This window comes from Hyperoodon ampullatus (genome assembly GCF_949752795.1).
Source record: "Hyperoodon ampullatus genome assembly, chromosome: 8".
Taxonomy (NCBI): domain Eukaryota; kingdom Metazoa; phylum Chordata; class Mammalia; order Artiodactyla; family Ziphiidae; genus Hyperoodon; species Hyperoodon ampullatus.
This window is the reverse complement of record NC_136921.1, coordinates 7,122,554-7,134,985: the sequence shown is the minus strand read 5'-3', so window position 1 is coordinate 7,134,985 and position 12,432 is coordinate 7,122,554. Positions and strand designations below refer to the sequence as shown.

Here is a 12,432-nt window from a genome sequence, read left to right as displayed (position 1 = left end):
ATGATGTCTGCAATTTACTTTCAAATGTTTCAAAAGGAAAAAAGCAATAGAGATAGATGAGCACATGCAGCAAAATGTTCATTGTCGAATCTCCATGTTGATTATGTAGGTGTTTATTATACTATTCCAGCTTTTCTCTGTATGCTTAAATTCATAATCAGTTGTAGGAAATGCAAAACTAATGGCAGAAGGCAAATCAGTGGTTACCTGGGACCAGGAATTGACTGAAATGGGTGCCAGGGAACTTTTAGGGGTGATGGAAATGTGTCTTGATCATAGTGGTGGTTAAAATCATCAAACCATGCACTTAAAAATGGGTAGATTTGGTTGGATGTGAAGTATATCTCAATAAAGATTGGGAGGAAGAAGAAGGACATTTTAATATTTAAAAGTTTAAAACTTCAAATAAAAAAAAAGAAAAATTTAGAACTTCATAGCCTTAGAACAAAGAACAGTCCTTTATACTGAATACATTTGGTTCTATGAAAAAACTGACAACAGTGTCCTTATTTTTCTCATTTCTCCACCAAGCAGAGAAAAATGCATTACAGACCAGGGGCTGGGAATGACTACCAGAGACTACCGTTTCCAAAAAGAGTGAGGTCTGGCATGCAGTCCACCCCAGATTTTCCTACCTGCCCAGCATTGGCAGGTCAGTGACTGAGACCTGCACCCTTGGGGGCCTGGCGCTAACACAGCTGCAGGAGAACGGGGGTCCCAGGAACACCCACAGTTCAGGGCAGCCCTTCTGATGGGGACACTGGATGAAGGGCCCCAGTCATTTTTCTTCCTTTTTTTTTTTTCTTAAGGGACAAGAAAAGATTTCTTCAAAACAAAACCTAACATTCCCTTCACACAGACCACCAGTGTCAGCTCTTTGGTGTCTATCCTAGTAGATTATGCATACAGTGTGTACGATAACACGTGTGTGCACGTATACCCATACATAGACTTGTGTGTTTGCAAAATGTGATCATACTGTACATACCATCCTATGACCTTCTTCATTCAGTCACAGTCTCTACCTTCCTAGTCCAATAATTTCCATCCTACCTTTCAGAGCTCATATGACATATTACTGATACATTATTAGAGCATATTCAGATTTTCCCAACAGGCCAGAAATGTACTATACATCCTGTTTGTCCAATTGGGACCACACAGTACATCTGGATGTTGAGTCCCTTAAGTGTCTTAATCTAATGCATCTCTTTTCTATGACATTGACTTATGAAAGAGATCAGCCTCTTTCTACATTCATCTGGTAGCTCTCTTGTGGTCTCATTTAACTATTCCTTGTATTTCCTATAAACTAGAAGTGATGTCTAAAGGCTTGATGGATTCCAGCTGCTGCAAGGTGACACATCACATTGGTTGACACCATTTGTGATGCTAAGATTGACATTGGACTGTGGCTGATCCCCTGTTGTAGAGTTTGGCTTGCACCTTGTGAAGAGTCATGATCCATATGGCATCACTTTGGTGTCATAGGAATAGCCATTTCCCCTTCACCTCTTCACCTAATTATTTTCACCCCAATAAAGAACCCTTGTCTGAGTCAATAATGTCATTAGTATTTTAAAACGTAAGTTTTACTATTATTCAGCTATGGCGAGGTCAACAGATCTGGAGACAATTGCCATTGAAAAGATAGTTTGTTACAGTTACCAAAAAGGGGGCAGGCCATGCGGGGAAGCACCAGGGCCAGTCAGGAGGTAGAAGGATCAGGGAGAAAACATGGTCAAGAGTTCTTTTGTGGTTTCCATGGGAAAGAACTGGTGAGATAGGATAAGCAGACTTAAGATTGGCTGTTTACTTCAGCAGGCCCTGGAGTGCAGGGGCTGTCTCCAGTTGTCTGGTACCTGGCCCCAGGGTGATTAGGGCAGGGCAGTCGTGGCTCAGAGTGTGAGAGCCCAACAAAGGAGTAAAGGAGGCCTTTGGGGTGTATGGGCTCTGAGTTGGTTGGTTTGCGTATGAAAAGCAGTCATTTATTCTCTCTAGGAAAGAGCTAGCCCTGGGATGGCAGTCTCTCCAGGGTCAGCAAAGCCTTAGATGTCAAAGCATCAGAATTACAGAAAACAAAAAGGCATGATTAATACCATCAGAGTTCGTCAAATGATGTTTCTCCAATTCTGTCATTCCCTTTGCATTTATTAGCTGGCATTCCTACGTTAAAAAAATTTAAAGTTTTCTCCCTTAGAAATTAAAATTTTTCCCAACTTTAGCTATTGCCAGCCATATACTCTTGCAATCCAGTGATGCATTGATTTGCTGAAAGTCCACTGAGGCCCTATTCTAGATCCTGGAGATGGGATAGGAACAAAACAGTCATAAATCTCTACAGTCCTGGAACTTACGTTGGGGTGGGGGGACAGACAATGAACAAGCTAAATTATCTTGTATGTCAGATGCTGATAAGTGCTACAGAGAAAGGTAATGCAGAGAAGGAAGACAGAAGTGTTGGGTGAGATGTACACAATAGAATGTAGATGGATAGGGTGACATTGAAGTAAAGACCCAAAGGAATTAAGGGAGTGAGCCAAGTGACTCTCTGTGGGAAAAGTGTTCCAGAAGCGGAAACAGTAAATGCAAAGGCCCTGGGGCAGGTTTGAAGAACAGCAAAGAAGCCAGTGGACTGGAGCAAAGTGGGCGAGGTGGGAAGAACAGGGCCCAGATCATGCAGGGCCTTGCAGACATTGTCCAGATTTCGGTGGGAAGCCACTGGAGTGTTTCGATAGATGCTAACACCCGAAACGTCACTTTCTGCTTAGACTGGCTTCACTCCCAGACACCAGCTCAAGTCCAGTACATATATGTGTTAGTGGCCACACCATCCCATGCATTCATTCCCTGAGTATTCTGTTCTGGGCACTGGAATACAAAGATAAGGGAAACAAAACGGCATGGGTCCCTGACGTCATGAAGCCTAGAGTCAAGTATGGGAAGAGAGACCGTAAAATCATCTGTACAAGCATCAAATGCAATAGTGCCTCCAACCTAGTCGGAGAGGTTGGGAAAGGCTCTCCTGAGGAAGTGACTCTTGAGCTGGAATCTGAAGGATGAAAAGAGTCAAGGAGGAAAGGAGAAGAGGATGGTTCCAGGCAAAAGCAAACAGCGGGAGTGCGGTACCGGGAGATGGGGAACAGCAGGCAGAGGCTCGAGCATGTGGCTTTAAAGTTGTGTGCCTGTAGCTGAGAGCAAGGCGAGTCGCTGAGTAGGAGGGTGACTGCTCAGGGCTTGGAGGCCCCCTCTGCAGCATGGAGAAGGATGTAGTCAGACCAGGAAAACAAAAGGGCTGGTATGGACTCAAGAGGGAGTGCTGGGGATGGGAAGACTAAGATCCTGGAGACACTGGGGGCAAATTGACAGGACTCGTGATGTAATCAGTAGCACGTAGGGTAGAGGAGAGGGACATGACTAGTTTGACTTGCATAACACCAGGGTTTATCCTGAGGCGGACATGTCTCCTTGACCTTTTTGTTTATATCCCCACCCCCAAGGTTGCATTAGCTGCCTGCTGAGTTTAATCAATTTGGTTGAGCTTTTGAAAATCCCTTCTCCTGGTGATACCAGGAGTGAAGGGATAATCAGTCTATTTCCAGAACCCAAAGTGGATTAAGATAAAATAGCTTTCATTTAGCTGTCATCCCTCCCCCAAACCTTCCCCACTCAAGCTTGACAGCTCCTGCACTGGGAGCCCCTCTGGGCCCTTGTCTAATGCTGTGAACTGCTGAAGCTACCATTTCCCCCGTCTCAGCACTAATCCAGTTGCCACTCTGCTCCTGAAATGGGATTTGGCTTCTAGACATTGACACCTGGGTGTGGGCACCCTCTCCAGATGCCCTACAAATTCCCCACACAGTCAGCCAGGGCCCAAGTGGGGTCATCTGTTTAGACAGAGCAAGGGCTGGCTGCCTGCTCACCCCGGAGGACACAGAGACCCTCTCCTCACCTCCTGGGACCGTCCCAGCTGGTTGCCCAAGGTATGTGGTCACCCTCGAACAAGCCTTCTCAGAAACTCAGGGCAGGGCGCAGGGAAGAGCCAGCGCCAGGAAGACTGGCATTTTTGTGTAGTCAGTCCCAGTTTCACCTTTTCTGTGTAGTTTCCGTGGACGTTGCTTGTTAAGGAGCGCACTGAATTCCAGACAGCTCAGATGGCCTCTTTGTTGTGGGTAAAGCTGGGGAGTGGTGAGAGATGGCAGGAAAGGGAAAGCACTGCTTAGTATGAATTGCTGAACAGAACTTTTGGGGATTTAACGTATTTTTAAAATGATATTCGTGAAGTGGTTATGTTGTGGTTTGCAGGGACTTTTTCTATTTTAATTGCCATAATACATCATCAAGATAGAATTTTAAATTCAATCTGGCTTAGTGTGATGATACCAAGGCTTAGTCTCAAAGTAAAACCTTCTCATTGGAATCTATCTGGACGTCCTGGTGAGCTTTGCTAAGAAATGTCTGAGGCTTATCAGGAAAAATAAAACACCTTTAAAAAAAAAAGCACACTGTAGTAAAATACAAACTAGACGAAGGCCTTATTTAGTCAAATGTGGATATTGAGGCAGGTAGAAGCAAATGTCTGATGGATGTACAGCATCTCATGTATGGGTTTTATTCACAGAATGTTCTTGACTTTATATTTAAGATGATTTTACCTTTTTCTAGCCCTCTAAAACCTGACATAACACCCCAAGGGGAAGAAACTGCCAGGGACAGATAACATGGAGGCCAGCGTGCAGGACAGTAAGTCTGCATCAAACCACGTTATCTTCAAGAAGATCTCCCGGGACAAATCGGTAAGTAGTACAGAGGTGAGGGGCTTAGTAGTAATCATTTTTTTTTTAAAAGGAGCTTTTTCGAATAGACATAATCAACATCAAACTCTTATGAGGTCAATGGAAGCTCTATGTCTATTTTCCATCTCTGTCTGAGATGGATGATAAATGAGATATAAATGAATGAGTAAACTGCAGAAATATAAATTCTCTTTGATCTCAACAAGACTTTAGTCCCAAGACCCTTACTTTTCTCCTAATCTCTCAGTCCCCAACCCCTCCCAAGACCCTTAATTTTCTCCTAATCTCTCAGTCCCCAACCCCTCCCAAGACCCTTAATTTTCTCCTAATCTCTCAGTCCCCAACCCCTCGCCTCCAGTTTTACCTCTTTTCCTAGCTTTGAACCCATGACTTAACCATTTCAAACATTGTTTGGTCAGTATCTATAGCTTACTTGACCCTTTTTCTATCATCTCGCCTAACTGCCTGGTGAAAGCCCTGATGCTGGATCAATGCAACTCTCTACCTTCTGTCACCCACCCCAGCTGCCATGCTCACAAACCTTGCTGGGCTTCCAGGGCCTCTGGATGAGGGAGCATCTCCCGCTGCTCCCTTTCTGCCCCTCTGCACTGTGGCTGCATGGCCACCAATATCCTGGCACTCCGTGTATTTGGCAGGGATGATGCCATTGTTGGCTCCATCAGGGGAATGTTAGATAGTCTAGATGTGCCTGTGAACTTCCTGGCCTGGGACACCCTATGGAGAGCCCACCCCACAGCCTCCGAGGATGGGGTCTCCTCGCTCCCCTCTATGGATTCTTAGGGGCTCATAATCTAGTTCAGCACCATCCAATGCAAGCCACATATCTAATTTAAAATTTTCTAGTAGCCATGTTAAAAAAGTAAGAAGAAATGGGGAATTCATTTTAATAATATATTTTATTTAACCCAGTATATCCAAAAAATGATCATTTCAACATGTAAATGATATAAAAATTTTTAATGACATATTTTACCTTCGTTTTCTAAGTTGTTCAAATCTGATGTGTGTTCTACATTTATAGCACGTCAGCTTGGAGTGGCCATATTCAAGTGCTGGTGGCCACCTGGAGCTAGTAGCTATCGTATTGGGCAATGTGGTTCTAGGTCATTCTTCTAGTTGACTTCTGAAGCCTATACATACTGCGCCTGAAAGGAACTCTCCAATGCTTTTGCGCCTCACGAGAGAATCAGGCTTTGCACGGACACTCCCTACCTCTCCTCTCCCTTGCTGAGGATCTCCATCATTTTCATCAAGTCCTCTGATTCTTTGGGGAGACAAGTTGGGTACCCCTCAAACTTGCATCCTCCCGACTCTCTTCCAACTTGTGTCTTTCCAGTGCACTTTATCTTGTCTTCTAGCAAAAGAAGAAAGAAAACACTCCTGCTGGGCCATATCATTTTCTCACTTTTTCTTCCTCACATCTAGATAGACATCTTTGACCTGGGAAATTTAGAACTTTTGTATATAGGAGGAAAAAATAATTCATCAATTAATGTGTCACGTATTAGGATCATTTCGACGGCAAGTTTTGCCTGGCTGCAGGTGTGGTGTGCCAGGGCCCTGGGTGTGTTTCTCTGTGAGTCTTTCCACTCGTCCCTCTTTGGTGATCTTCATCCTCTGGCTGGTGGCAAGATGGCTGCCCCAGCTTCAGGTGCCTTACCCTCACTTTCTTCTAGAAGAAGGAAAAGGCTGTTGCTTCCTGGGGTCTCTTAAGGGTGAGGTGATATTTCTCTAGCAGCCCTCCAGCAGACTTCTCTCATATCTCATTGGTCAAAAATGGGTCACATGCCCACCTTAAAGCCATCCCGAGCCAAAAGAATTGGATCTGGCCAATCAATAATCACCCTCTGTGATGGATGTTAACTAAATTCATTGTGGTTATCGCTTCACAATTTATACATACGTCGTTATGTTGTACACCTTAAACTTATACAATATGTCAATTATATTGCAATAAAACTGGGGAAAAAAAGGAAAAAGAATCGTCCTCTGGGGTGGTCTCCTCTTACTACACAACCACATGGGACCCTGGACACAATTGGTGACTTTTTTCTTTTTTTTTTTTTGGCCTCACCCTGTGGCTTGTGGGATCTCACTTCCCCGCTTGATCAGGGATTGAACCCAGGCCGCAGAAGTGAAAGCCCAGAATCCTAACCACTAGGCAACCAGGGGACTCCCTACAGTTGACGACTTTTATCCAGGAAGATGGGGCACGTGGCTATGGGGTTTGCAAGCAGCAGGTGTGCTGTAGCCTCACATCATCCAGCCCCACTTCTCTACCTGCTCTTGTCTCTTCCCTCCCCTTCCAATTGCAGCAGAAGAGGTGCTGTTTCTTCCACTGAGGATCATGCTGCTTACAGCCTGGGTCATGGTCCACCACCTTCTTAGGGTCCTCCACCATCAGCCTCCCTCTGGGGCTATGTGCAGCCTCTCCCTCTCTACCAGTACTTGGCCCGAGCATGACAGCAAGTACCCACCTCATGCATCTTAAAAACAGCAACAATAGCAACAAGAACAACAAACTCCCTCTTGACCCCGTCCCCTTTCTAGCTCTCCTTCCTTCACAGCCAAAGCTTGAAAAAGAAGACATGTGCTCTCCACCCACCTTCTCCCCTCCGTCCACTCTCAGTGCTCCCTCCTCCAGACCACTATCAGCTTTCCCTTTGCCAATCCCTTCTCCACTTTGCTGCCAAGGCAACCAAAGTCTCAGTGTTCTCCTCTATAAAATGGGCTTAATCCCTAGCTCAAAGAGTAGTTGTGACGATTAAATGAAATAATGTAGTCAGTGTACTTAGCTTGGCGCCTGGTACATGACAAGCACTACATGCCATTTAATTGCAAGCCTTTCATCCTGCTTCAAATGCTTCCACGTCCTCCTAGATTCTTTAGGGTCCGGTCCTATAAGACCCTTTCTGGCATCAGCTTGCATGCCCATTTGGAGGCCGTTCACCCACAGATGAAACCATTGGCAGTTCCAGAAGCATTCTCTTGACTCTGGGCTTTGTACACACTGATTTTTTTTGCCCAGAAAGCATCCTTTCACCATCTAACACCCCGCCCCCATCCCGATCACCTGGCTATGCTGTCCTTCAGGTGCTTCAACATCAATAACACAAATAACCTGGAAGCCATAGAGATCCACTCCAGGATACTGCTATGAGGAGGTAGATACAGGAGATGATACAATGCCAAAAAAAATTATTTTGAGTGTTCTTGGAAATAAAAATATGAGTTTCAGAGGCTTAGGGAAGGAGACTAGCCAGGGTCCATGCACTCACTCATTGGTGTACTTAGCAAATGTTGATTTAATTCCTGTATGTACCAGATACTGTACTACATACCGTGATGGCTGAAAGATGAATAAGAGAATTCTTAGCATCACGGCAGTCACAGTGCTGTGGGTTAAAGTGGTGAGTGGTGGTGAACCCAACCCATGCTCTCCCACAAAGGGGGTTGGTAAAGAGACCTTTGCTGCCAGGGGCATTGAAACAGACAGGACAAGGACTGAGATATGGTCATCTCTTCCCATCCAGGACCCCTTCCCCCATTCTTCAGGGCATGGGTTCAGGTTTATCTGTATAGATGCTCACCTGAGAGGATTTCAGGGACTCCAGAACATCTGCCTCTTAATCAGAAATTCTTCTAACAAGGAGGAGAAACCTTTCATTCACAGCTAGAAATAAAAGGCTTAACATGCAAATAGCTGACAGGGGCCTCATATGCATAGGCATAACTTTCCACTAAAGTATCATCAATGAATTCAACAAGTTTACCTGGTTGATATCAGACCTGGGCTTGATGGGAAAAGGTGGGGAGAACAGGGAACTCTCCAAGGGGTGGGAAGAATTCCTTGGAGCACTTTATGAGGTTGAGGAAAGATCACAGCTTGCCTGCAATCCACTGTGTCCGCCTACAGCCAAGCAGGGAGAGAGGAGGTTGTGGACAAGCTGCAGAGCCAGGCCGCTCCTCTTCTCAAGACTGGTCAAAATGTTTCGGCTGTTGCTAATTTTTATTTATTTATTTTTATTGGTTGCTACTGATTTTTAACATGAATACCTCAGTGTTCTTTGGCCATTTAGAATCCATACCTGTTCTTCCCACAGGTGACCATCTACTTGGGGAAGAGAGACTATATAGACCATGTTGACAAAGTAGAGCCTGTGGGTAAGTTTTTTTATTTAATTAATTAATTTATTTATTGGTTGTGCCGCGCGGCATGTGGGATCTTAGTTCCCCGACCAGGGATCGAACCCGTGCCCGCTGCAGTGGATGCGCAGAGTCTTAATCACTGGACCGCCATGGAAATCTCCTGGGGTGAGATTTTAATGCTGGTTTTCCTTTAAGTCATCAGACAACCACTAGTTTTGTGTTTTTTAAATTGGCTTCGTTAATAATCTAATCAAAGAAATGCAAATTAAGACATCACCAAGGTGCCACTGGCTGATTGGAGACAAATTTAAATGAGACAAAGAACTCATTTCTAGATAAAGAACATTCAAAACTCACCAGTTAAAAAAAATCCAATTAGAAAATAGACGAACAACATGAAAAGACATTTCATTAAAGAAAATATATGGGTGGCAAATGAGCACACAGAAGAATGTTCAACAACAAAAAAAAAAAAAAAAAAAGAAAAATGTTCGGGACTTCCCTGGTGGTGCAGTGGTTAAGAAACCGCCTGCCAATGCAGGGGACATGGGTTCAAGCCCTGGTCCAGGAAGATCCCACATGCCACAGAGTAACTAAGCCCGTGCACCACAACTACTGAGCCTGTGCCCTAAGGCCCGCGAACCACAACTACTGAAGCCTGCGCGCCTAGAGCCCATGCTCCATAGCAAGAGAAGCCACAGCAATGAGAAGCCCGTGCACTGCAATGAAGAGTAGCCCCTGCTCACCGCAACTAGAGAAAGCCCATGTGCAGCAACAAAGACCCAGCACAGCCAAAGGAAAAAAAAAGACCTGATTTCATTTCTAAAAAAAAAAAAAAGAAAAGAAAAGTGTTCAACAACATTAGTCGTTAGGGAAATGCAAATTAAAACCACAATGAAATATCATTATATGCCTGTCAGAATGGCTAAAATTAAAAATAGTGACCATACCAAATGCTGGCAAGGATGTAGAGAAACTGCATCACTCATGCATTGCTGGTGGGAACGGGAATGTAAAATGGAATAGCCACTCTGGAAAATAGTTTGGCAGTTTCTTTAAAAGCTAAACATACACTTCTCATATGACCCAGCAGTTGCATTCCTGGACATTTATCCCAGAGAAATGAAAACTTATGTCCACACAAAACTTGTACATGATTGTTCACAGCAGCTTTGTTTGTAATAGCTCCAAACTGGAAAGAACCTAAATGTCTCCGATAGGTGAATAAGATTAAACAAGCTGGAGCACATCCATGCCTTGAAACACTACTCGGCAGTGAAAAAGATTGAACTACCAATCCATGCAACAGCTTGTGGATCTCAAGTACACTGTAATGAGTGGAAAAAGCCAATCTCAAGAGGCCATATACTGTATGATTCCATTTATATAACATCTTAGAGATGACAGCGTTACAGAAAAGGAAAACTGAATAGTGGTTGCTGAGGGCTAAGGATGGTGGGGAGAGGCAGCTGGGTGTGACTGCAAAGGGATAGCCCAAGAGGGAGATCTTTATGGTGAGGGAACAGTTCTGTATCCAGATTGCACTGGTGGTTACACAAATCTCCACTTGATAATATGACTTAGAACTATACACACATTGTACCCATGTCAACCTCCTGGTTTTGAGATTGCACTGTAATTATCTAAGATGTAACCATTGGAAGAAACTGGATAAAGGATACCTGGGAGGGGCTTCCCTGGTGGCGCAGTGGTTGAGAGTCCGCCTGCCGATGCAGGGGACATGGGTTCGTGCCCCGTTCTGGGAAGATCCCACATGCTGCGGAGCAGCTGGGCCTGTGAGCCATGGCTGCTGAGCCTGCGCGTCCGGAGCCTGTGCTCCGCAATGGGAGAGGCCACAGCAGTGAGAGGCCCGCGTACCGCAAAAAAAAAAAAAAAAAAGCATACCTGGGGACCTCTCTGTACTATCTTTGTAAATTCCTGTGACTCTGTAATTACTTCAACTCAAATTGTTCTTTTTTTAAAAAAAAGAGTGTAAAAGACTGGCATTTTTAGGCACCAGGATGAGAATGTCCTTCAGCAAAACACTTTCTAGAAGGTCATCTGGCAGTATGTGATCGAAAGCCAAATTCAATTCTACCGTGGATGGAGATTTATCTATAAGGATGTTCATTGCAATATTAATTATAATGGGGAAAATCAGAAACATCCTAAATGCCCTAACAAGAGGGGGTTGATTAAATAACTTATGGTACACCTGTTCAGTGGAGCAAATGTGTGGCCATTAAAATGATTAGTACATGGGACTACCCTGGTGGCGCAGTGGTGAAGAATCTGCCTGCCAATGCAGGGGACACAGGTTCGATCCCTGGTTCGGGAAGATCCTACATGCCACGGAGCAACTAAGCCCGTGTGCCACAAACACTGAGCCTGCGCTCTAGAGCCCATGAGCCACAACTACTGAGCCCACGTGCTGCAACTACTGAAGCCCACATGCCTAGAGCCCGTGCTCCGCAACAAGAGAAGCCACAGCCATAAGAAGCCCACGCACCGCAACGAAGTATAGCCCCTGCTTGCCGCAACTAGAGAAAGGCCACGCACAGCAATGAAGACCCAACGCAGCCAAAAATCAATCAATCAATAAAATTAAAAAAAAATTAGTACATATTATGTGTGTGTATGTATGAATATTATGAATATGTGTTTGCAATATATAATTGAATGAGGAAAGCAGTTAACAATATGTAGAGTAGGATCTCATTTTTTTCGTAAAAAAACATTCATATAAATGTATATACATATGGAAAATCATTCTGTACCGATATGTTGACAATGGGTATCTCTGGGTATCTCAAGTGGAGGTGACTTTGTTTTCTCTTTGCTTAGCTTCCCTTTCTAGTTTTCCTGTAATGAACAGGGATTACATGTGATATATATATGTATACACACACACTTCAAGAAGCTTCCAGTCTCTTTCACGTCCTCCACCCTCACTCTTCTCTCTCTTTTGGTTTAGATGGTGTCGTGCTGGTGGATCCTGAGCTTGTGAAGGGAAAGAGAGGTAAGGCAGAGCTTCTTGTCCTCCGGGGAGCAGTGGTCTGGCTGCGGGAAGGGGGCGTGTGTGTGCAAGGAGGGGCGGGGAAGCTCTCGCACGCCCATTCTCTCTGCCAGGCCCTTTCACCCACATTCCCTCATACGATCCTCAGGACACGGGCCCTGTTCCCACCAGCGCTCACTGTCCGCATCTTCCAGATGGAGGTGAAGACTCGGGGAAGCCACTTGTCCGAGGTGGCAGGATAAGGAACAGCAGACAGAGCCGGGAGCCCCGGTCTGCAGGCTCCACGGGCTGCGTGCTTGCCCCGTGTCCTGCCGTTCTATGTCAGGGCAGACTCAAGAAGGCTCCTTTCTGGGTTTATCCGAAAAGCGGGGAATTGAGGCTGCGGGAAGGCAGAGTTTTTATGCTGAGCCTGGTGTTCTGGACCACGGCAGCACAGCCCCGTCAAAGATA

At 45.0% G+C, this 12,432-nt stretch overlaps 1 protein-coding gene across 1 annotated transcript in view; it reads left to right on the top strand.

The window, feature by feature from the left end:
* Window positions 1-4,721: 4,721 nt before the first annotated feature.
* Window positions 4,722-12,432, top strand: part of SAG (S-antigen visual arrestin) — a gene marked incomplete at its 5' end in the record, with an annotated part of 30,967 nt that continues 23,256 nt past the window's right edge. Inside the window, 3 exons of the mRNA XM_079710588.1 lie at window positions 4,722-4,796; window positions 8,921-8,981; window positions 11,941-11,985. Coding sequence (XP_079566714.1) covers window positions 4,722-4,796; window positions 8,921-8,981; window positions 11,941-11,985 — 181 coding nt within the window. The remainder of the gene's footprint in view (window positions 4,797-8,920; window positions 8,982-11,940; window positions 11,986-12,432) is intronic.